At 50.0% G+C, this 22,812-nt stretch overlaps 1 protein-coding gene across 5 annotated transcripts; it reads left to right on the top strand.

The window, feature by feature from the left end:
* The first annotated feature begins 380 nt into the window (after window positions 1–380).
* Window positions 381–22,540, top strand: ZFYVE27 (zinc finger FYVE-type containing 27). Of its 5 annotated transcripts, none has more exons than XR_015241768.1 (13): window positions 381–580; window positions 1,811–2,008; window positions 6,257–6,327; window positions 7,934–8,120; window positions 11,201–11,296; window positions 11,890–12,002; window positions 12,726–12,865; window positions 13,449–13,520; window positions 15,107–15,127; window positions 15,291–15,435; window positions 19,337–19,531; window positions 19,839–19,920; window positions 20,920–20,939. XR_015241768.1 is itself a non-coding variant. In XM_086680566.1 (13 exons), exons 2-13 carry the CDS (start codon window positions 1,812–1,814, stop codon window positions 20,607–20,609), a joined length of 1,446 nt encoding a protein of 481 aa, XP_086536692.1. In that variant the 5' UTR covers window positions 381–580; window position 1,811; the 3' UTR covers window positions 20,610–20,627. The 5 variants fall into 5 exon arrangements, 4 of the variants coding, with proteins under 4 accessions (XP_086536692.1, XP_086536690.1, XP_025773674.1 ...); XM_086680566.1 differs by lacking the exon at window positions 20,920–20,939 and adding an exon at window positions 20,335–20,627 and having other exon boundaries at window positions 19,485–19,531; XM_025917889.2 differs by having other exon boundaries at window positions 382–580; window positions 19,485–19,531; window positions 20,920–22,540.
* Window positions 22,541–22,812: the final 272 nt, after the last annotated feature.

Here is a 22,812-nt window from a genome sequence, read left to right on the forward strand (position 1 = left end):
AGAGGATTTCTGAATATAGCTTGGTCCGGGCGGTGATTTCGAATCTGTTCACATTCTAGCTGTTTGGAAGGGAAAGTGATAGTTTCCAATTGGGGCAATCAAGGAAGGGGTACAGACATTTGACTCCTGCTTATACGGATCGGTTCGATTTGTACGAGAGTGGCGAGATGCGTGACCCTGAAGCACGTGCTCCCACCGATCTGCGGTATTTTGCGAATCCTGATCACTCAGGGACCCAGCTGAGCGTGGGCGAGGCTGAGGGAGGAAAGACGCGCAGGCACAGGGCTGAGGTGGGCGCTCACCTGTGCTAGAGTGGGCGGAGCTAAACGCAGCAGCGGGGGCCGGAGGCGGGGCGGGCGCGATGACGTCACGGGCACGCCGCCGCTGAGCAATTCGCGTCCCGGAAGCGGCGGCGGCGGGGTAGGCGGAGGAGGCTCTCCGATTTGCGACTTCTGAGGCCCTTGGAAGAGGCTTGTCGTCGGGGTGGGGCGGGCCTGAGGAAACGCTCCTGGGCCCAGTGGCCCTTCCAGTGCTCCCTGGCCGTCCCCGCCCCTCCTCTACCAACCCAGCGACCGGGCAGGTGAGGTGCCACCCCTCCCCATCCCCTTGTCTCTGCCAAGGGCACGGAGTTGGGCTCCTGGACGCCGCAGGGGCCGTCACCTGCGGCCTAGCGGCTTTGGGCGTGGCCTTCCCTGGTCTGGGCCGAAAGGCCCCATCAGATTCCCTGGGCTGCGGTGGTGGTAGTCCAGGCCTCTGCCTGCGCTGACCGGCTCCCCGCCCACACGGGCTCTTACCGCGCCCACCCCGGGTCCTTTTATCCGATCTCCTTCCGCGGACATCTCGGGCTCCCAGTGTCCTCTTTGTCACATCCCCACCCCCTTCAGGTCGCAGTCCCCTGCGTGGTTATGTTGCTGTGCTCCGAGGTTTTGATCACTTGTTTTCTGCTTAGCATTTGGGGTAGGACTTTGAAATTAGGAAAGAGGGTGAGGGTTCCTGCGGTTCTCCCCATCGGAGAGGGGAGATGGGAACGGGGCCTTATGGAAGGAGGTGACTGCCTCTCCGGGTTCAAGGGAAAAGGGAGGGTAATGGGCAGGAATGGTACAGGAAGTGGTTGGGAACAGAAGGGAGAAGAAAGGGTTAGAAGATGTGACAGGGCAGAGAAAGCACTGGAGTCCTGGAGGATGGGCAGTTCATTCACTCATTCAGTTCATTCACTAATTCACTGATCATAAATTAACCGTCCACTATGTGCAGAAGTAGTGGTAAATGGAAGACATAGTTTTTGACTTGGTGGAACTCCTACTAAAGTTAAGAAGTGTAGACCGGCAAGAAAGCAGGGAGTTTTACTTTGGTGTGATAAATACTGTTAGGGCAAGTTCATGATCCTTTAGGATCATTGGGGATGGGCGCCCATTCCAGACTGACGGTGTTGCAATGTTTCAGCCAATACCTGAAGTATGGTAGGAATTAACCAGGTAAAGAGTGGGTGAAAAATATTCCAGGTCATCATTTCTTTTTAGACAACAGACTGCCTCTTCCCAGCAACCATGTGTTCTTGGTCTTTATGGTTTATACTCTTGATGGATCTGTGGGGAAAAGACATTAGATGGAGAGTCAGATGAGCCGGGTTTTATATCTGGGTAATTCGGTTCACCCTGCTGAATGGTGTTTCCTCTCTGTGAAACGGGTATTCCATCTGTAACCCTTGCTACTTTACAGGTTTATTCTGTAATAAACCTCATGCACCACATGAGATAGTGTGTTGGGATTGGAAGTGCAATGCAAATGTCAGGAATTATTATGGTTACAGGATGCAGACATCAGAGCGTGAGGGGAGTGGGCCAGAGGTAAGCCCCAGCGTGATGCCTGAGGCTCCCCTGGAGTCTCCACCTGCCCCTACCAAGTCCCCGGCGTTTGATCTTTTCAACTTGGTTCTGTCCTACAAGAGGCTGGAGATCTACCTGGAACCCCTAAAGGATGCAGGTGACGGTGTCCGATACTTGCTCAGGTAATAGACTTTGTAGAATTGCTCTGATTGCTCTGACCATCTGGGCCTTCTGCTTTCCTGCTCCATAGTTGTGCTAGCCATTTAGGCAGTGGCCGGGCTGTCCTTTCTGCCCTAGTGAAGAGCAGTTCTGGGAGGTCCATTGGTTCCCCGGGCTTATTCCAGGCCCACCCCTGGAGAGGCAGGCCCTGGAAACCATATGGCCTTTCATCAGAGTTTCTTTGTGGTTCAGTAAGATCATACCTCAGGACTGCTAACTAGCCTTGAACATCGGGCCTTCTAAATCTTTAAAGCGGGTTTGTTTGTTTTTTTCCCTTTCTCAGTATCAGCATAATTAATATTAGAATTAGAATATAATTTTGAACAGAAGTTAAATGTAAATACCTATGAATTAGCAGGTACCGTTTTCACTAACCTTTTTTTTCAATAATCTTTTGGGATTATGGATCTCAAAATTTTTTGTTCTTATTTTGCTTTGATTTTCATTCTCAATAATTTTATTTTTTCCCTTTTCAACTCACTTTCTTATCTTAAAGAATTTTAATTACAGATATGTACTATTTCACTTCATAAATATGTCAGTTTATTTCTAAGTAATAAGGACATTTAAAAAAAATGTTTTATTTATTTTTCAGAGCGAGAGTGCAAGCGAGGGAGGGGCCCAGGGGGAGGGAGACAGAGGATGAGCGGTGCTTACCGCAGTGAGCCTGACATGGGGGCTCCAACCCACAAACCGCAAGATCATGTCCTGAGCTGATGTCAGATGCTCATCTGACTGAGCCACCCTGGTGCCCCCTGGACATTAAAAAAAATCTTTTTTAACGTTTATGTATTTTTGAGAGAGAGAGAGTGCGAACTGGAAAGAGGCAGAGAGAGGGAGACACAGAATCTGAAGCACGCTCCAGGCTCTGAGCTGTCAGCATAGAGCCCAATGTGGGGCTCGAACTCATGAACTGTGAGATCATGACCTGAGCCGAAGTTGGATGCTCAACCCACTGAGCCACCCAGGTGCCTTCGGACATTTTTTTTTTTTTAATAAGAAAAAGCAACACCACACCTAACAAAGTTAACAATAATTCCCTGATATCATTTTATATTCAGTTCACATTCAGATTTCCTCAGTTGTCGCAGGAATGTCATGTTTTGGCCAAATCAGATTCCAATCCAGGACTGTGCATTCTATGTGGTTATTGTGTCCCTTAAGTCTCTTTCAATCTAAAATGGTTTCTTTTTCATGATACTGACTTGCTGGAGACTGAGCTGACTGTCCTGGAGAATTTCCTACTTAGATTTTTCTGGTTGCTTCCTCATGGTGCAAATTGGAAGTTAGATTTAAAGGCTGGATCAGATTCAAGTGAAACCCCAAAGGTTATGTATTGCTAATATTGGGAGCCACATAAAATCTGGTTGTCCTACACAGCCCCTACATAACCTGGGGCCTGAGTGGGACTTTATGGGGTCACTGAATCTCTTGAAACCATATATATATCTTTGTGCACACATGTGTATTTCTAAGGAAGAAGCTTCTAATTTTAATCAGATTCTCATACAGATCTCTAATCCTCTAAGATGCCTGAGAGAGACAGGTAGGAGGCAGGGTTAGTGCAGTTGGGTTAATCTCTAAGAGTGCCGTTGAGTATTCATTCTTACCTCAATCTGGAAGTAGTGGGGGAGGTTTGTTTTTTAATTTTAGAGAGAGAGCGAGAGAACATATTTGTTGGGGGAGGGGGCAGAGGGAGAGAGAGACAGAGAGAGAGAGAGAGAGAGGGAGAGAGAGAGAATCCCAAGCAGGCTCCACGCTCAGCACAGAGTCTGATGTGGGGCTCGCTCTCACAACCCTGCAGTCATGACCTGTGCCAGAACCAAATGTCAGATAGTTAACTGACTGTGCCACCCAGGCACCCTGCAAGGTTTGTTTTTAACTCTTTGAACAAGGCCCCCTAAATTTTTCTTGTTCACCCCAGAACCCCCTTAATTTATGGCATTAACCCTAGAGATGAGCTAGTTTGTGTTCCAGAGGAATGTTCTCTATTAGATCACTGTACTCTTGTCACGAGAGATAGGGGAGAATGGACTAGGGGCTTGTTTTATAATCCCACCACGATTGTCCAGCTGAAATGAATTTTAGTCTTCCTTAGGGCAGGGGGTGGGCCCTGGTGTTTTCTGTGCACACATGCAAGCATGTGTGTGTATGTGTATGTGTTTTACCCTTCTGTGGCAAAGTGCAAAAGTAACTATATCCTGTCCTCCTTTTCTACCACTGGTCTCTTAGTGCTTCTTGGAACTCGTGTTAGGGTTTTTCCATTTTATGAAATTAGAAATCTGAGGATGTGATGGGATTGATTAAAGCTGGATGGGGGGGGGGAGCAGCATTTGGTCTAAAAAGCCCCCAGGAGCTTGTCTTCTGTGCCAGGGGAAGACAGAGCACTGGTCTGTGAAAATGGCTGTCAGATTAATTTGTGCTTTTGATTGTTCTTTTCTTAGTAAAGAGGATTTGACTTTCAAGAGGGACCTAATCTTGAGCTTTGTCTGTTACGTCTGAAGCCTAGAGCTGCGTTAGATTTTTAAAAGACTCCTCTTCTGGGATCAGCTACTCTAGTGGGTGGGTCTCCATGACCAAAGTGTCAGTGAAGATATGAGACAGAATGGGAGAGGCTTTACAATGAAAGTGACTTTAGTGACTGTATGATGTTTTTATTTCTGAAATGAGATCGGCCTTAGACCTGATTTTTAATTTGCTTTTACGCTGGTACCTGCCGCTGGATGGTTCTGAGGCCTAATTAGGATGGTATAGAGGGAGTATGCTGAATTTTTAGAGAAAGGTCGAGAAAGGTCATTTTATTCCCTTACTCAAAGTAAAAACAGCACATAAGTTAATGAATCTCATTTAGCAACTGAAATACCTCAATCACAGCGAAAGAAAATACATTGGAGTTCTGAATATGTTGCTTACCAGCAACTTACCTGTTTATTTTTCTTTGACTCTTCCCCTGATGGCTGACCTTAGAAATGCTATACTGGCTCTTTCGAATATGGGTGTCAGGCTTCACTGCCACATCTCTGCTCCTTTTTCCCTGTTAAATGTCCTTTATGAGGGGCGGAGCCAGCAGCCTTTGCTGGTCTTTGTCAGCTCGAGCCTCTGGTCTTCTTTCTTTCCTCTTTGGGGGCTTGTGCACTGCTCTTTGGTGGTGGTGGTGGGCTGGGCCTGCGTGGGCCCCCAGCGCTGCTGGTTCATTTAGGGCGTAGCTGCTGAAAGGATGCTGTGTGCTGGTTTCAAGTTCGGTTTTGATAGATTAAAACGAAACATCATTTTTTCTCCTTATTTATTTATTTTTTATTTTTATGTCTCGAGAGAGGGAGAGCATGCGATCTCACTCGAGTCGGGGAGGCGCAGAGGGGGAGAGGGAATCTTAAGTAGGTGCCATGCCCAGCAGGGAGCTCATGACAATGAGATCATGATCTGAGCTGAAACCGAGAGTCAGACACTTCACTGACTGAGCCACCCGGGCGCCCTGACTTATTTTTATTTTTTGAGAGAGCGCAAGCACGCACTCTCGTGCAAGCCAGAGAGAGGCACAGGGAGAGAGAGAATCTTAAGCAGGCTCAGTGTCCAGTGTGGAGCCTGACCCAGCGCTCCGTCTCACGGCCGTGAGATCATGACTTGGGTCGAAGTCAAGAGTTGGACCCTTAACTAACTGAGCCACCCAGGCACACCCCTATTTTTTCTCCTTTTGAATTAACATATGTTAAAATAAATTCACAAAATTTGAGAAATAAGAAAGTCACAACTGGGGTCACAGAAATCCTTCATGTTTTGTCCTCTTGATTTCTGTATTAGATGAATTTTGCACAGTGAATATATGGTTCATGTATTTTTCTAAGGGAAAATTTTAAAGAAGAAAGTTTGTCATTGTCACCTCTTAAAGGGACCAGAACCTTATAAAACACAGGTTAAACAGTATTAACTGGGTTTCTCAATGGATATTTTATAAATTCTTCTTCTGGGAGAAAGTTCCATAGGTATTCTAGTTCTGACAGGATACCTTTTCTCATCGCAGGGCCTAATGTGTGACCTTAACTCCCCCAGGCGCCTGTCCACATGAGGGACTCACTTTTCATTTCTCCTTGACACTGTGAGCTCCAGGCCCCCTCCTCTTGCTCCTGGTTTTGATGACCCACCCGTGGTAGCCATCTCCCCTTCCCACTGGAGGAGTGGCCGTCTTTGGTGACCAGGCCTTTCTTGTGTTGTAGGTGGCAGACACCTTTGTGTTCCTTGCTGACCTGCCTGGGCCTCAACATCTTGTTCCTCACTTTGAATGAAGGTAAGAATTGCTTCCAGGGGCCAGGGGGTTTTTGTGAATGAATGTGGGAAAGAATTTCAAGAAGTGGCTGCCTGTCTTGCCCTGGAGGTGGCTTCCTTTCATGTCTGCTTGATGTCAGAAAACTGGCTCTGGAGAGACACTCTGGGCTAGAATCCTGGCTGGGTGGTTTGGAAGACTTTGGGCAAGTTCTTGAATCTGTTTGTTAAGGCCTAATTTTCCTCATCTCTAACAGGAGGGTGCTTTCCTCCGAGGGTGGTTGTGCGGAGTGAGACAGTCTATGTATAATGTTTAGCACAGTGTCTGACACAGAGTAAGCAGCCGATGTATGATAGCTATTATTATTATTATTTTTCTTTCCTTCTTGACTGAATGCTGGTGGATTGACCTTTTTCCATTTTGACTTTCAAGCTGATTCTGGGGTCATTGGGGCATGACATGGGGTCAGCGTACCAGAAAGGTGAATAGATTTTTGTAGAGATTTTTGCCATATCTCTGGATTTTCTCAGGCTCAGCAAGTGAGCCTGGAGGGGGGCTGCTGGCTGCTGGGAAGTCACCAGCAATGAGGGGTCTGTGGTGTGGAGCCTTTGAGGGAGACGGGTGGACAGGTGGGTGGCTCTAGGGGTCTTGGGTAGTGATGTCTCCTGGGGACCTTTTGTGATGAGATATACCAGGACCCAGCCATTTTCCTGTTTGGAACTGGCAGATGGCTGCAGAAAAAGCTGAATCCCTAGGGTGAATGTGTGAAGGGCCTGGGACAGAATGTTCTGAGGAGCTGGGACCTTTATTCACATTTTCACTCTTCTTTCGAACTTGCATTTCTCAAGTTTCTCCTTTGTTTCCTATGGAGATATGGATTTGATGGGTTGAAAATAAACCCAGTTCACAGAAGACCTCGTTTTTTGTTTCTTAGTAGGACTCTTTGCCTGTTCTAAACTCAGATATCCTTCTCAGGCTGTTAAGATTTTTCTTAACATATTTCCAAAGTAAATCATATGACAGATACTTAACAAGCATTTACTCTGTGCTCAGTGCTCTGTTAGCTTGCTTTGGGGGTACCATACTGCATGGACCAAGTTTCTTCTTTGGATTTTCTCTCAGCATTCCCTTTTCTTAGTCCACAGTGGTCTGGTCTGTGGTATTCCAAAAGCCAAAAGAAAGACTTCTAATCTGTCCCAGTGGCCCAGAGGTCAACACGTCAGTCACGGGGTGCTCCAGTGGCCAGACTCCAGGCATGAGCCACCTACTGTGTGCTAGCATGAGTTTTTTAATATTAAAAAAAAAAAAATGGGTCTGGGGCTATAGTGACCAAGCAAATGAAGTCTCAGCCCTCAAGAGCCTATATTGTGAAGGAGACAACTATACATATCGTCAGTTGTGTGGCTATAGGAATCCTATTGGAGGGCGATAGGAATTCTACGAGGAAGACTAAAGCTGAGTTAAAGGGCTGGAGAGGGAGCAGGCCAGATACCGTGTCATGCGAGGTGATCAGGGAAGGCCTTCTGGACGGAGCCCTGGAGGAGGTGAGGGAGCTAACACGTGGGCATCTGGTGGGCAGAGGCTGCCGGTCCTCGCTACCCGTTCACCTGCAGTATCGTCGATCCCATAGGTGCGTGGTACTCGGTGGGTGCCCTGATGATTTCAGTGCCCGCCCTCCTGGGCTACCTTCAGGAGGTCTGCCGGGCACGGCTGCCTGAGTCTGAGTTGATGCGGAGGAAGTATCACAGTGTGAGGCAGGAGGACCTCCAGAGAGTTCGCCTGTCTCGCCCCGAGGCTGTGGCTGAGGTGAAGAGCTTGTGAGTATGAAAGGGGCTGGGGAGGTGGGAGGCAGTCACGACTGCCGCACTGAGTAGTTGCTCTGTGCCGGGCATTGTGTTAGGCAAACCACAGATGTTATTTCCTTTCGTCTTTCCACCAGTTCTGGGAGGTAGCTGCTATTATTATCTTCCATTTATGGTTGAGGAAAGAGGCACACACAGCTAAAAGGGGACCATGGTGGGACGAGAATCCAGATCTAGCTGATTTCACAACAATTTGTGTTCTTTCCACCAGAGACCCAATTTAGGGTCTTGACTAAGCATGTGCGCACAGGAGCCAGGGTTCAAATGCCAGCTCTTCCCTTTACTTGCTGTGTGACGTCGGGCAAGCTGCCCAGCCTCCCTGTGCCTCGGGTTCTTCATCCGTTAAATGGGATAGTAATAGACTTACCTCATAGGTGGGTGTGGAGAGTAAATGAGTGTCTGGTACCCAGGAAGTGTTCAGTAAATACCAGTCACCATCACTGTGCTGTTGAGAGGCTTCCTAAATGTGAGAGAGCTGGTACTTCTGAAGAAGCACCTTACGACTGGTGAATAACAGTAACCACAGCATCTGCAAAGCTGCAGACAAGAGTTACAAACAGACGGAGCCTGGGCCTGGCCTGAGTCAGTTATCTGGAGTGGGTCTGGGTATCTGTGTTTTTTTTTTTTTTTTTTAATTTTTTTTTTTCAACGTTTATTTATTTTTGGGATAGAGAGAGACAGAGCATGAACGGGGGAGGGGCAGAGAGAGAGGGAGACACAGAATCGGAAACAGGCTCCAGGCTCTGAGCCATCAGCCCAGAGCCTGACGTGGGGCTCGAATTCACGGACCGCGAGATCGTGACCTGGCTGAAGTCGGACGCTTAACCGACTGCACCACCCAGGCGCCCCTGTGTTTTAAAAAAAAAAAAAAAAAAAAAAACACAACAAAAAACCTTTTTATTTTGAAATGACTTTAAACTTAAATGGGAGTTGCAAGAATAATACAAAGAACTCCCTTATGCCCTTTACCCAGATAAAACAATTATTAACAGTTTGCGACATTGGCTTCATCTGTTGCTGTATCCTTGCACATTATTTTTTTTCTTCCTGAACCATTTGAAAGTAAGTTGCAAACATCATGCCTGTTTACCCCAAATGCTTCTTTCCTAAGAGCAAAGACATTCTCTTAGATATCCATAATCCTATAATCAAAATTAGGAAATTTTACGTGGCTAACAGCATTAGTGCAATTATCTAATACACAGTTCATAATCAGATTTTACCAGTTGTGCTAATAAGGTCTTTTATATGAATTTACCCTGATCCAGGATCCAGTCCTGAGTCATACATTACATTTAGTTTTTATGTCTTCTTAGTCTCCTGTATCCTGGAGTAGTTCCTTAGTCTTTGTTTCTCATGACCTTGACTTTTTTTTTTTAATTTTTAAGTTTGTTTATTTTTGAGAGAGAGAGAGAGAGCAGGAGAGAGAGAGAGAATCCCAAGCAGGCTCCACATTGAGTGCAGAGCCCAATGCAGGGCTCGTACTCACAAACTGTGAGATCATGACTTGAGCTGAAATCAAGAGTCAGACGCTTAGCCAGGTTGAGCCACCCAGCCGGTTGAGCCCTATGACCGTGACATTTTTAAATGAAAAGAAAACTTTTTTTGACATTTATTCCTTTTTGAGAGATAGAGCTCAAGTGGGGGAGGGGCAAAGATGGAGGGAGACACAGAATCCGAAGCAGGCTCCAGGCTCCGAGCTGTCAGCACGGAGGCTGATGCGGGGCTTGAATCCATGAACCGTGAGATCATGACCTGAGCTGAAGTCAGATGCTTAACTGACTGAGCCACCCAGGCACCCTGGTATATTTTTTTTATGTTTGTTTGTTTTCGAGAGAGAGAGACAGAGTGTGAGTGGGAGAGGAGCAGAGAGAGAGGGAGACACAGAATCGGAAGCAGGCTCCAGGCTCTGAGCTGTCAGCACAGAGCCCGAACCCACGAACGGTGAGATCATGACCTGAGCTGAATGAAGTTGGATGCTCAACCGACTGAGCCACCCAGGCACCCCACACCTTGACTTTTTTAAGTAAAAACAAGATTATTATTTTGTAGAATATCCCTTAATTGGGGTTGGTTTGTTTCTTTGTAGTTAGATTAAGGTTATACATTTTCAGCGGGAATGCCACAAACAGTGTGTGTGTTGTTGTCAGTGTATCCTGTCAGGAGGTACGTGATGTCAGTCTGTCTTGTTATGGGAGATACTAACTTTGATCAGTTGGTTAAGGTTTCTCTATCAGACGGCGGCCATTGCTGGGTCTTGCCTTGATCAGTTTATTACTGTGATAGTTACAAAGGTGATTTTCTAATTGTCATTGTTAGCTGGTATTCCGCTGTAAGAAAGAGCTCTTCCTTTTACCAATACGAACTCAAGATTCTTAGTTTTATTTAATGGGTTATAATCCATTACTGTCATTATTTTGATCTCAGACTGTCCTAGGTTTGGCAGTAGGAACTCTTTTGAAATGGCTCTTGTGTCCTTTCAGTATGTCCCCATTATTTTTGAGTACATGTGATGTTCAGATTTATCTCACGCTTGTGCTGCCCCCACTCTAGAATCAGCCATTTATCCCCAGAGCCCTTCAGAAACCAAGATCTGGGTGCAGCGTGCGTTCATTGCTTCTGGGAGTGCAGCCATTAAAAAAACCCTCCCAAGTGAGTCTGCCTCACAGCCCAGGTGGAGATACACTGATATCCATCCTGCCATTTATCCCGTAGCTGCAGTGTGTTGGGAGGTGGGTACCCTGCTCCTCATTTTATGAATGAGGAAACTTCAGCCCTGGGAACGTCAAGTAGCCCAACATCAACAGCCTGGAAGAGACCCAGGCAGGAACCTGTGTCCTGTTCACACCTCAGGAGGGGTCCTGAAAAGGGGACTGAAATGTATGCAGTTTCTCCTGAGCTCTCTGGCCCCTCTCGTGGGTTTGAAGAGACCAGCTGTGCCTAGCTAGCCGTCTCTGTGAAGTCCTGGGCTCTGTGGCCCTGAGCTCCGGCCGGCCCCGGGGTGCGCAGCTCACAGAAACCCTGTGTGCCCCCAGCCTGATCCAGCTGGAGGCCTTCCTGAGCCGCCTGTGCCGTACCTGCGAAGCTGCCTACCGCGTGCTGCACTGGGAGAACCCTGCCGCGTCCTCGCAGTGAGTGGCCCTCGTTCCCCCCACTGCTGTTCTGCTGGGATTTGCCGCTGGAGTCCCTGCTCGCCTAGCTCAGGGGCAGAGAGCCTCTGAGACTCTTGTGTGTAAACCTGCACATAAACCTGTGAGCTGGAATGTACTGCTTTTGTTTAGACACTTTCGGGGGTGGTACAAATAATCATAGTAGTAGAAACATGTCCCTCCATGTAATCTCTCACCCACTTGTTTGACGAGCAGATCTCGTTGGTTTATTATTATTGTTATTTTTTTAATTTTTTTTTTAAACGTTTATTTATTTTTGAGACAGACAGAGCATGAACGGGGGAGGAGCAGAGAGAGAGGGAGACACAGAATCGGAAGCAGGCTCCAGGCTCTGAGCCATCAGCCCAGAGCCTGACGCGGGGCTTGAACTCACGGACTGCGAGATCGCGAGATCGTGACCTGAGCTGAAGTCGGACATTTAACCGACTGAGCCACCCAGGCGCCCCTCATTGGTTTATTATTAAGCGTGCCTGTTGCCATGTGGGTGTGCTCCAAATTGGTTTCCTTCTGATCTTAAGAATTTCTGACCCTGTGGTTCCTCTCTGTCCATGCAGGTTCTATGGGGCTCTTCTGGGCACAGTTTGCATGCTGTACCTGCTGCCCCTGTGCTGGGTCCTTGCCCTTTTAAACAGCACGCTCTTTCTGGGGAATGTGGAGTTCTTCCGAGGTAAGCCCTGGACAGCTTGACAGAGTTGGGGCCCAGGCTCTGAGGGCTAGGTTAGGCTTCCCCCGTTTACCAAGTCTCTACAGCTAATCGTCTGTTTGCTGTGCCATCCACAAGGGGGCAGCACCACGCCAGGGTAGTTTCTCAGAGGGTCCCCGGGATGTGCATCTCTCAGATGTCAGGTGGGATACAGGGAAACAGGCAAAGCTGCTGCTGTAGGGTCCCTCTCCCTTCCCAAAGCAGGTGAATCCCTGTTTACATGATGTGGTGGCTTCTAGGAGGTGAGGGAGGGATGTTTTCCCAGTGCTGCCATCCGCCTCCTGAGATGCTGCCAGTACTCTGTGGTCCCAGAGTTCTTGTCGGCTGTCTTACTTCTAAAGCAGTCAGGCAGTCTGGAGAGGCCCTCAGTCACAGAAGTCTGGGCCTATGCATATGTTTGGTGATTGCTGTATTTTTCCTCCTGAGTAATTAATTACAGAAGCTGTAATTCGTCAAGCACTTAGTACATTTAATCTCTGTATTGCAATCGCATGGGGTGGGTGGTAGTATCTCTGTTTCGTTTACGAAGCTTAGGTTGGGTGACTTGTTCAGAGTTAGGAAGGGGACTTTCTTGCTGTGGAGAGTGGGCCGCTGGTGGAACAGGCCAGCCACCTGCAGAAGGGGGTCCCCCAGGGCACCGCTCATTCCATCCTGTTTCTGCCTCCCCCCGGTTCTTGTCCTGAGTAGTGGTATCTGAGTACAGGGCATGTCTGCAGCGGCGGATGAACCCCAAGCAGGAAGACGGTGTCTTTGAGAGCCTCCCGCTGCCAGATGCTGGGGGAAAGTGCGCCCTGCCGGACTGCACGCCTGCGCCCACACCCACGGAGGTGAGCGCCCCCCACTGTCAGGGCAGAGCCTGCTGTGGGCAGGTTGTGGGGCCTTCCCGTTCCCAGCTTATTTATACTGCACAGCTCCTGGCCTTGTTCTGGTTCCCGCTGCTTCCCTGGCCTCATTTCCTCTGAAGTGTTTAATAATAATAATAGTAACCGTAGTAGCAATTGGGCGCTTTGTTGACTGCTTACCCTGCTGTAGGTGTCAACCCTTGGGGTGTAGGTTGTCTCTGAGAATGAGAGGATCCTTTTCTGCAGAGGAGGTGGCCGGGGCACAGAGTAGTTGCCTGCACATGGTGCGGCCAGGACTCAGACCAGGCCCTGTGGTTCTAGAACCCATGCTGTCGGTCACTGTGCTCTGCAGCCACCGTAGGGCCACCTGTGGTGTTGGGCCCATCCCCCTGTCCTTGGAGGTCAGAGGGTGCTCTCCTTCTCATGACTTCTTTCTTGCAGGTGTGCCACCTCTTCTGGGCAGGGACAGATGTTCTGGGGAACCTGGGTGCTGGCTCTGCTGCTGGTGGCCTCTGCCTAAGTGGGCAGGGCCGCATCCCTCCCCTTCTGTAATCCTCTCTTTTCCCAGGACCTCACGCCCGGAAGTGTGGAGGAGGCCGAGGAGGCTGAGCCTGATGAGGAGTTTAAAGATGCGATTGAGGTGGGTGGTCCTTCCCTACGCCCCCTACCCACCAGGCAGATGGTCCGGGAGCCAGCTGGCTTTTTGTGTCCCAAATGTAGGTTTTTTCAGTTCTCTTCTATCCAGATCAGCAGCCAGAACTGGTTCTGAGCTAGAACTCACTGCACGAAAGGGTACCTGTGAACTTCCACTCATACTGTAGCTGACCTACATCTCTCAGGGTGCCCAGGGCAGGGAAGCCTCTGGGAAACACTCTGCAGTTGGGGGGGGGGTCACTTCCCACCTAGACTGGGGACTCTGGGCTTGGTGCCTTTGATGTGGGGAAGGCAGATTCGAGGGAGGGCATTGCCCTGGGCCTCTGACTGCCCTTATGCAGAATGAGATTAGAAAGATATCTCTTGGAGGCAGGAAGGGGAAGCTGGAGAAAGTGGTTGCAGGTCAAGTAATAGGTCAAAGAGTCTTCCTGATTTTAATTTCTTTAAATGTTTTATTTTTGAGAGAGACAGAGACAGAGTGTGAGCAGGCAAGGGGCAGAGAAAGAGGGAGACACAGAATCCGAAGCAGGCTCCAGGCTCCAAGCTCTCAGGCCTGATGTGGGGCTTGAACCCATGAACCGTGAGATCATGACCTGAGCCAAAGCTGGACACCAAACAGACTGAGCCACCCAGGCACCCCGAGTCTTCCTCATTTTAATACAGTGGTTCAAACTGGTAGTTCACAGAAGTGTTTTATTTGGCATGCAAGACTTAAAAAATTTACAAATGGGGAGGAGATCTTAATGAAAAGTCTGGATTTTCAGTGTCTTCTGAAAAATCAGAAGCTCTGGTAGCCCTGAGTCTTCAATGGTCAGTGTAGCTGAGGAGTGACTGTCCCCTTTAGAAAAATCGCCTAGTCCCCATCACTGCCCCCACTTCCCTTGTCCCCAGTCACTGAGTCCTTATGGTGGTTACTGTTTATTGTCACAGCTGTGCTATTGTATTTCTGTATAGCAGAAAGTCATTTCTATGTTCCTTTGTAAGTGGGAAATTGAGGTATAAGAAATGGGGTTTTGTGAGTTGCCCCTGGGCCTGTGATTTGCCCTAGCTCACCTCTCTCGTTTTAGTCCCATCCACGTAGGCAGTTAAATTTTCAGCTACTGAAAGATTTCTCCAAGACGTTAATATGTGATTGCAGACTGTGCATCTTGGTGGGGGTGGTGGTGGTGGTGGTGGTGGAGGATATATACAGCCAGGACTTTCAAGTGTTTTTGTTCATAACCCACAGTAGTGAACACATTTTATATCTTAGTCTAATTCACACTTATGTCTGTAAAATATGTAAAACTTAAATGAAGCAAGTTTTCTGAAAATACATTATAAATTTCTGCTCTGTTAAAATAACAATCCACTTAATTTCACCCAATTTGAAAAACAGTAGTATACTGCTGCTCCCAGTCCTGGGATCCTTCTTTGGGCGCCTCTGTGAATGGGTCACCCTTTGGGACGTGCTCAGACAGAACTCAAGAGTGGCACTTCTGTGTTTCCTTTTGCCTGGGGGCCCCCTCCCAGCAGCTTCCTTCTTGCTATCTCTCTCTTTTCTCTCCTTCTCCCCTGCACCTCGGGAGGCAGGAGACCCACTTGGTGGTGCTGGTAAGTAGGAGCCTCGGTGAGCTGGGCAGGGGCTGGGCAGGGGGGAGGGCGACTGAGCCAGCCATCACCATGCCTCCTGGGTCTGCTGTGCTGGGTGCCTCTGCACGTGAGTCCCGGAGCCCCGCCGCGAGGTGGGCAGGACTGGAAGGAGCTGTTCCCGCAGGAGGATGACGAGGGTGCCCCATGCCCAGCAGAAGATGAGCTGGTTCTGCAGGACAACGGGTTCCTGAGCAAGAACGAGGTGCTGCGCAGCAAGGTGTCCCGGCTCACGGAGCGGCTCCGCAAACGCTACCCTACCAACAACTTTGGTATGGCCGGGGCTGAGGGACGGGGGCGCCGTGGGCACCGTGGCCACAGGGCCAGAGTCTTGGAATTGTGGGTTCTGGTTTGTGACCAGAGCAAGGAGTGAAGCTGTGTCCCCAGGCCCCTAGGAAGGTAGCAGACACACAGTAGGACTGCCAAGGGAGCAAGTGTAGGTTCCTTCGTGTCCCTCTGTCCTTACTGAGTATTAGCTTGTGGGAAGTTGAGGCACTCAGTTTGAGAAATGCCGCTCCAGGACTGTAGAGATGTAACCCTGAGACAGAGCCTCAGAAGGCAGTGGAGCCTAATGATTGAGAATAGAATGTGGAGTCTGATTGCCTGGTATAAATTCCAGCTCTGCTGGGTGTCTTTGAGCAAATTACTTAATCTCTCCGTGCCTTGGTTTCCCCTTCTGTAAAAGGGCAGTAAGAATAGTTCTTAGCTCACAGGACTCTTATAGGTCTCTAATGAGATGATGCTTGTTAAGTGTTAGCACAATGCTGGCTGGGTCATGGTAAATGCTTAATAAGGGGTGCTGTTAGTATGAGAGGGCTTGGTCCATTCTGCAGGTGCCGAGGAGCTTGTCTGGATCTTTCCTATCCAAGTTGAAACAAGTTGAAGCAAAGATACTTTTGTATCTTCCTCTGCCTGTGATAGAACCTTGAGGTCCCTTCTCCTCAGCCAAGTGCTTACTTTACTGGGAGGTGGGTGTGGGTCAAGGATGGCAGCTTTGGAGAAGGGTGGACTTGACTGTTAGCTCTGTGGGAAACCTGACTCAGGCCAGAACAGCGATTAATGAGCCACACAGAGTTCTGGCTGAAGAGCGCGGGTGACTTGGGTGCTATGATTGAGGAAGAGCCTTACTTGTACCTAGTGTCAGCTGACAGGGAAGAGGGTGGGGTGGCTATACTGTGTGTTCTGGTGGGAGTGAGTTCTACGGCCTGCACCCTGGGAGAAGCTCCTGGGATTTGTTTTGAGGAATTTGACCCAGAGCATCCGGGGACCTCCCTTCCTGCCCTTGTAGCACCCAGCGCAGTTGTTTTTCAGGATTAGAGGTCCTGCACATGCTGTGTCTTTCAGCTGTGTGAGTGTCCGTCAGTCATTTCAAGTTCCATTTTATTCATGATGATCACCAGCTTCTCTGGAGCTCTGTGTTCAGCGCACTTGCATGTACATGGTCTCATTTAGTTCCGATGGGAGATGTGATAGGGACAGGCAGTTCTTAGGGCTTAGAAGCAGCCTGGGTCCCAGAAGTCCCAAGTGACGTTACAGAAGAATTAGTACTCTAGCTGTAGCATGTGATTCATTTGTATCTGAATTTTAAGTAAAGGGCCTTAGGTGTTCTCATTTGCAGGTGAGTAACCTTGGGTGAGAAGAGTGATTTGGCCCATGTTCTCAGCCAGTAAATGGTCGAGCTGTGACTCAAATCCAAGCCATCTGCTCTGGCTCCTGTGTTCTTGTTTTTCTTTCTTTTTAAAAAAAATTTTTTTTCTTAATGTTTGTTTATTTTTGAGACAGAGGGAGACACAGTGCAAGTCGGGGAGGGGCAGAGAGAGAGGGAGACACAGAATCTGAAACCGGCTCCAGGCTCTGAGCTGTCAGCACAGAGCCCGATGCGGGGCTCGAACCCACAAACTGTGAGATCATGACCTGAGCCGAAGTCGGACGCTTAACCGACTGAGCCACCCAGGCGCCCCTGTGTTCTTGTTTTTCTAACTCATCTTCCTCCTTTTGCCGTAGTGTCCGAAGTCCTCTCGTTTTACGTCTGTCCCATTTCAGTATTTGATTTTCAGTTCAGATAATCCCTGCTGGGATGGGTGAAGGCCTTTTAGGTTCACATGAAGATGGCAAGGGCAGAAAATGCTTCTTTTTCCCCTCTTAATTTTACAATTTTCGAAACTGCTCTCTGTCCCTTCCTTGAGATGCTCTCAGGGTCTTTGCCATGAGGTCAGCCGTAGCAGCTCCGCTTCTGGGTCTGGCTCCTGCAGGCCAGCATGGGGTGAGCCACTTTCAGGGCCACTCCGTTCCAGATGCCAGTGGATGATGGGGGTGCCTGGGAAAAATGAGGACAGGCTGCTCAGGAGCTTCTCTGTGGCCCCCCTCTGTCCCAGAGGCTCTGTGACCATTACCGTTGCAGGGCCCATGTAGTCCTGGGCTCCTCCCTGCTCTGCCTGCTCCCATGGCATCATCACATGGTGAGTCAGGCCCTTGGCTGAGAGTGAGGGCAGGGAAAGTTGGTAGATGCTGGAAGAGAACGGGTGCTTCCTCCATACACCTGTCTTGAGCCGGTGTCAGCACCCTAAGCCCTCCTTGGCCCAGGCTTGTGCACGGCTACTTGGGGGACCACATGGCAGCCTTGGGTGGCTTGGCCTTGGCACTCCATCCTGGACGTGGATGTGAGTGTCAGTCTTTGAGTGGCTCCGGTCCCCTGCCCCATGCCCATGCCCATGCCCCTGCTCCCCTTGCCGAGGAGGAGCATGGATGGGTTGCTTTGCCCACGTTCTTAGTGTGGGGGCCAAAGTCTTAGCGTGGCCCGATTCTTTGTTTGGCATCAAGGCAGCGGCACCTGCTGTGCCTTTCCATGTCCTTTCCTCTGCTGGGCCATGAGCCGACTGGCAGCAGTGGCATTCACCTCATACACCTTGGCCTCAGGTTTCTCCTTGCTCTAGCTTGGGCCCTCCTTTCCTTGAACACAGGGAGTGTCCTTTAGCAAGAGCTGCGCGGGGTTCTGGCAGAACAGAGGAAGGGACCACAGGTAGCTGTCAATACAGCTTTGGGCCTTTGCATGAAGATGAGGCCTGGGTTCCTGTACCTGGTCATACAGGTGGTTCGAGAGGCTCAGCAGTGCTTCCTGAGGCTGCCAATTGCTCTGGCCAGATCACAGGAGGCCTCTGGGCCCCAAGTTGTAGACACTTACTCCAGTAGCCTTATTATCTGCTTCCAAGTTTTCCAGGACTCAACTCAGCCTCCTGCTGGGCTCTGTAGCCCCTTCCAGGAGCACCCTCGTGCCTTTCTCCCCTGGGTCAGTGCCCCGGGCCTGCACGGAGATTTCTGCCTCAAACCACAGTCTGTGATCCTGGGGGCAGCCCTTGGAATCTTCTTTGTTCTCTTCAGGGTTTGCTTTTGTTTGTGGAGCTTGGAGAAGCCAGTGTGGCTTTTCCTCCTCCTCAGGTCGCCTCCCTTTTGGTTCTTATCATTCACTTGCAGGCCCCCTCTTCAGCAGACTGCCTTTGCCTTGGTCCACCTTTTCCATCCTTAACTTTCCTGGAAGCATGAGTGGGTGGTGAGCGCAGCGGCCTCTGAAAAAACTTTCGGTTCCCTCCTCCCTGTCTCTCATCTCTTCTTACACCCCCTCCCCTCCTCCTGTGCGTTTGCTAAGCTGCTGTTGCTCCTCTGCCACCGTGGTCATGGTCGCAAATTGTCATCCTGTGTGGTGGTTTAGGTGGGTCTGTCTTGCAGCTCTGTCGTGCTCCCTTCTGCCCACCTCTCACAGTGTCTGTGCCTCTGCCCTGCGTGACTTCTTGGAAGATGCCTGGTTCTGAGGTCCTCTCCTGGAATCTTTAGATGGCAGGAAGCAGGAGTTGGGTTTTAGGAGATGTTTCTGAATTTACCTGTGGGCAGAGTATTTGCAAGGAGTATTTGTAAGGAGACACTTGGGTAGGGGTTGTGTCAGGCAGGTTTGGTTTGCGCTCTTTGGAGCTGCCTTCTCTGAAGGATGCCTGTTGTCAGGTCCTCCCCGGCTTGGTGTGATTTCCAGGGAGCAGATTCTGCTGGATGTTCTTCGGTTTTGGCTGGACCTACAGGTGGAGACTTTAAGTCCTGGGAAGGCCTGTGGACCGGCAGCTGTGTATGGTCTGGAGACATGGACTCCCAGGGACTGTCAGCTTGAGTCCTCCCTTCTGTCTGCAGATCTGGACTTTGCTCCCTTGCGCACCGCTCCTAGCACGGTGTCTGGGCTGGGCTGGTGTCCTGAGTGGGCCTGTTTAGAAGAGCCAGGGGCAGGTGAGAGTTGAGGCCTGGGTTGGGTCAGGGCTGAGCTGCTACCTCTGTTTGTCAGGGAACTGTACGGGCTGCTCGGCCACCTTCTCAGTGCTGAAGAAGAGGGTAAGTCTCGTTGACGGTGTGTTTTCAGGGGCTTGGGATGAGATGCAGGGGAGTAGTGGGGAGTCGCTGGGCCACATTGGTCCTGGGGTCCGAGGTTTGCTCAAATGAGCAGGGCTTCCCTGCCCCCATGCCCACGCCTTCACCAGCCCTCCCGTTGGATGTTGTGTTTGCTTTGTCCTGCCCCACTTGGGCACCTCCCTAGTCCCACAGTAGTCTCTGGTTCCTTGGGTGGGATCACCTGGTGGAAAGGAGGTGGGCTCTGGGTGTGGGGGACGCATCTGATACTGACCTTGGCTCTTCTCTGCAGCGAAGCTGCAGTAACTGTGGAAACAGCTTCTGCTCCCGGTGCTGCTCCTTCAAGGTGCCTAAATCCTCCATGGGGGCCACAGGTGAGTGATGCAAGTGGCCGGGGGTCAGGCTGTTGTTAGGGCTTGGTGGGTTCCCGCTTCCTCCAAGGGGTGCTGCAGTGTGGGAAGGGAGCAGGGGCTCAGTGAGAAGGCAGGGGAACTCGGGATCCTGTCTGGCCCGTAGAAACATTTTCCATTCTTTAACACACAAAACACTGAAGTATTTGATGCATGCAAAGGAACCTATTTAACATATCTGAATTATAAGGTGTAATCTAAATACCTGTGGCTGCTTCACTGAAGTTAAAAAAAGAGAGCATTAGCAACACTACCGAGCCTCCCTGGTGCCATCCTGCCTTCCCCAGAGGAATCCACCGTCCTAAATTTTATTCTTGTTCTCATTACCTTGGTAACACTTAACAACAACAACAAAAATAATTTCTTTTCCTTCTATAGAAGCTGTACATACTCATTGTAAACAAAAGATATGGATAAAGGGAGAGCACCAGTGTGCATGTAGGATAAATGCATATGCATCTTCTAAAAAAATTGGGAGCATGTTTTTCATACTGCCTGAAATATGTTATAATCACAAATCGAGGTTTTTTGGTTTTCTTTCTGGTCATGCAAGTAACATGGTTATTCTAGAAGATTTGGAGATTACGATACAGAAGAAGAAGGAAGAAAAAAATAATCCTGTAATTTTATTTCCTAGAGATAACCACTGTTAAAACATTTTGGAAAATGAACTTTTGGTGTTGTATTTAAAAAATATTTTCAATGGGATTTTGTTGGTGCCAAAATAATTTCTAATGTAGAGCACCTGGGAGAGGCCTGCTGTTGGTATGGTCACTCCTACAGTCCCCTGTCCCCGTGCAAAGAGAAGTCTGAGGGCAGGCTAGTGAGCTGGGTTAGTGAAGATGTGGGCTGGCTGGTGGGCAGCTCTTGTGGGGCTTTGGGGGTTGGGGAGGTGGTTGTAGTATTGGGGCCGTAACCAAGGGGCATGAGGAAGTGTCTCACCAAGTTCTTCCTCCTTTTCAGCCCCCGAAGCCCAGAGAGAGACTGTGTTTGTGTGTGCCTCGTGTAACCAGACCTTGAGCAAGTGAGAAGAGGGGCTGGGGTCCAAAGTGGGCGTCGGTCCCTGGGGCCAGCAGCAGGCCTCACCCTCCCTAGCCGCATGTGGTGTGTGCTGGGCAAATGTGGCCTGAACGCTAGGTAGGCGTCCCCTTCCTGTCCTCGCTGTCTCCAGCCGGATTCTGGAGCTGTTCCCCACTCCTGCGGAGGGCTAGTAAGCGGCAGTTCTCGAAACCCAGAGGGAAGAGGAGCCCCTGGAGGGCCTGGCATGTGTGCCCTCCTCTGCTCTGGACTGATCAATGGACTCAGAGCTGGGCAGGGAATATAAACTAGAGGGCAGGAGTGAGCTAGGCCTGGTCTCTAGGGTCTCTGAGCATCAGGGCATCTCTCCACACCTGACAGTTCTAGGAGACCAGAGATCAGAGACTGGGAAAAGAGATTCTTCCTCTGCTGGTTGCTGGTCCAAGCCCTTGGCCTCTGAGAGCCTGCAGAAGGGCCTGGACGTGCCGTGACCCCACTCTGCTTTGCGAACGTTCCTTCAGGCATCAGCATCTCCTTGTTTCTCCACCAGAGGGTATGGCCAGGGCTAACCAGACCGAAAGTCCTTCTGGAAATAGGGTTGAAATTTCCATGTTCTCCCAGAGGAGGATGTGTCTAGGAGGGCCTGTCAGAGTTCTTTAGTATTAAGTGGGGAAAAAACATAGGGATCCCCAGCAGCTCAAAGGGCCTCAGCCTTACCTTGCAGAAACCTTCACTAGCAGAATCTCAGGCCACATATTACCCTGGTGACAGCTCCATTGGGTAGATGCCAGGCATTCAGATCACTCTTGTTTCTTTTGCTCGGAGCCTTGGGCATCCCTCCTCTGGCACAGAGCTGCATTTCTCTCCCTGGCCCCTTGTCCCATGGAGTGTGAGATAGGCAAGCAGAGCAGAGGTCCTGAAGCCCTTGACCCTTGGGGGCCTGGGAAGTGTAGGATCTCTCTGGGCTGGGTCCTAGACTCTGGCACTGTTCCCCAGCAGGACAGTCTCACGGGTTAAGGCCACTTGAGGTCCCCATCCTCTACAACAGTTTTATGTTCACTCTGGACTTTTAGGCCATCAGTGTCTCTCCCTAAGCCTTGAGCAGGCTCAGGCACCATTTCCCTTCCTTGGAGCTGCCCTGCCTTTTTGAAGTATTTATTTATTTATTGCATGGTTCCTGGGAGCAGGTGGCACAAGGAATGGAATGAAGAAGAGTGGGGTGCTTCTGTTCTAGGATGCTTCCCCGGAGCCACAGGCTGCCGGGGACCCAGGACCCATGGGAGGCTGAGCAGAGATCCAAGGAGACGGGCTGGGGAGACAGAGGCCATCTGAGGCCAGCTTTCTCGCCAGGCCAACCAGTGTAACTAGGGCCGGCAGTCGGGCCTGCTCCAGGCCAGGGAGGTGCAAGTCCCTGGGGAAGTGGGCAGGCCTTGGTATACCCCCTTCCTCGGGCTCCTCTGTTAACAGATGAGAGTGAAGTACCCTGTGCTTCATTTACACTGGAGAGGAACGGAAAGGATCTCTGTGTGTATGGAGAAATGTCAATAAAAAGGCCTCAAGCTTCTTATGTTTTTGTCCTGGTCCTTGCACTAACCCTCCTCCTGAGGCTGGAGAGCCAGACTCTCCCTGCAGTGGCGGAGTCTGCAGGCTTGAGCTGTGCCTGCAGGACAGGGCTGGAGGGTGTGTGGACGCTGAAGTCTGGGTGTTTGCCGGGGCAGGGGAGGAAAGCCGTGCCTTGTGCAGGTGGGGCTTAGCACATGTGTGTTGGATTGACTTGAGGCTCCGTCTTGTGACCAAATTATGAGGGGTCGGGGTTAGGACCAGGGCTTGGCCAGCACT

The sequence above is a fragment of the Puma concolor genome, chromosome D2 (genome assembly GCF_028749965.1).
Source record: "Puma concolor isolate L17-30 chromosome D2, mPumCon1.1.hap2, whole genome shotgun sequence".
In the NCBI taxonomy this organism is placed as follows: Eukaryota; Metazoa; Chordata; class Mammalia; order Carnivora; family Felidae; genus Puma; species Puma concolor.

Coding starts and splice junctions, on each gene's coding strand:
- ZFYVE27 (XM_086680566.1), top strand. CDS start 1,812: ATGCAGACATCAGAGCGTGAGGGGAGTGGGCCAGAGGTAAGCCCCAGC. Junction 2,009..6,256: donor GGTGTCCGATACTTGCTCAG/GTAATAGACTTT, acceptor CTTGTGTTGTAG/GTGGCAGACACCTTTGTGTT. Junction 15,436..19,484: donor CTACCCTACCAACAACTTTG/GTATGGCCGGGG, acceptor TCTGTTTGTCAG/GGAACTGTACGGGCTGCTCG.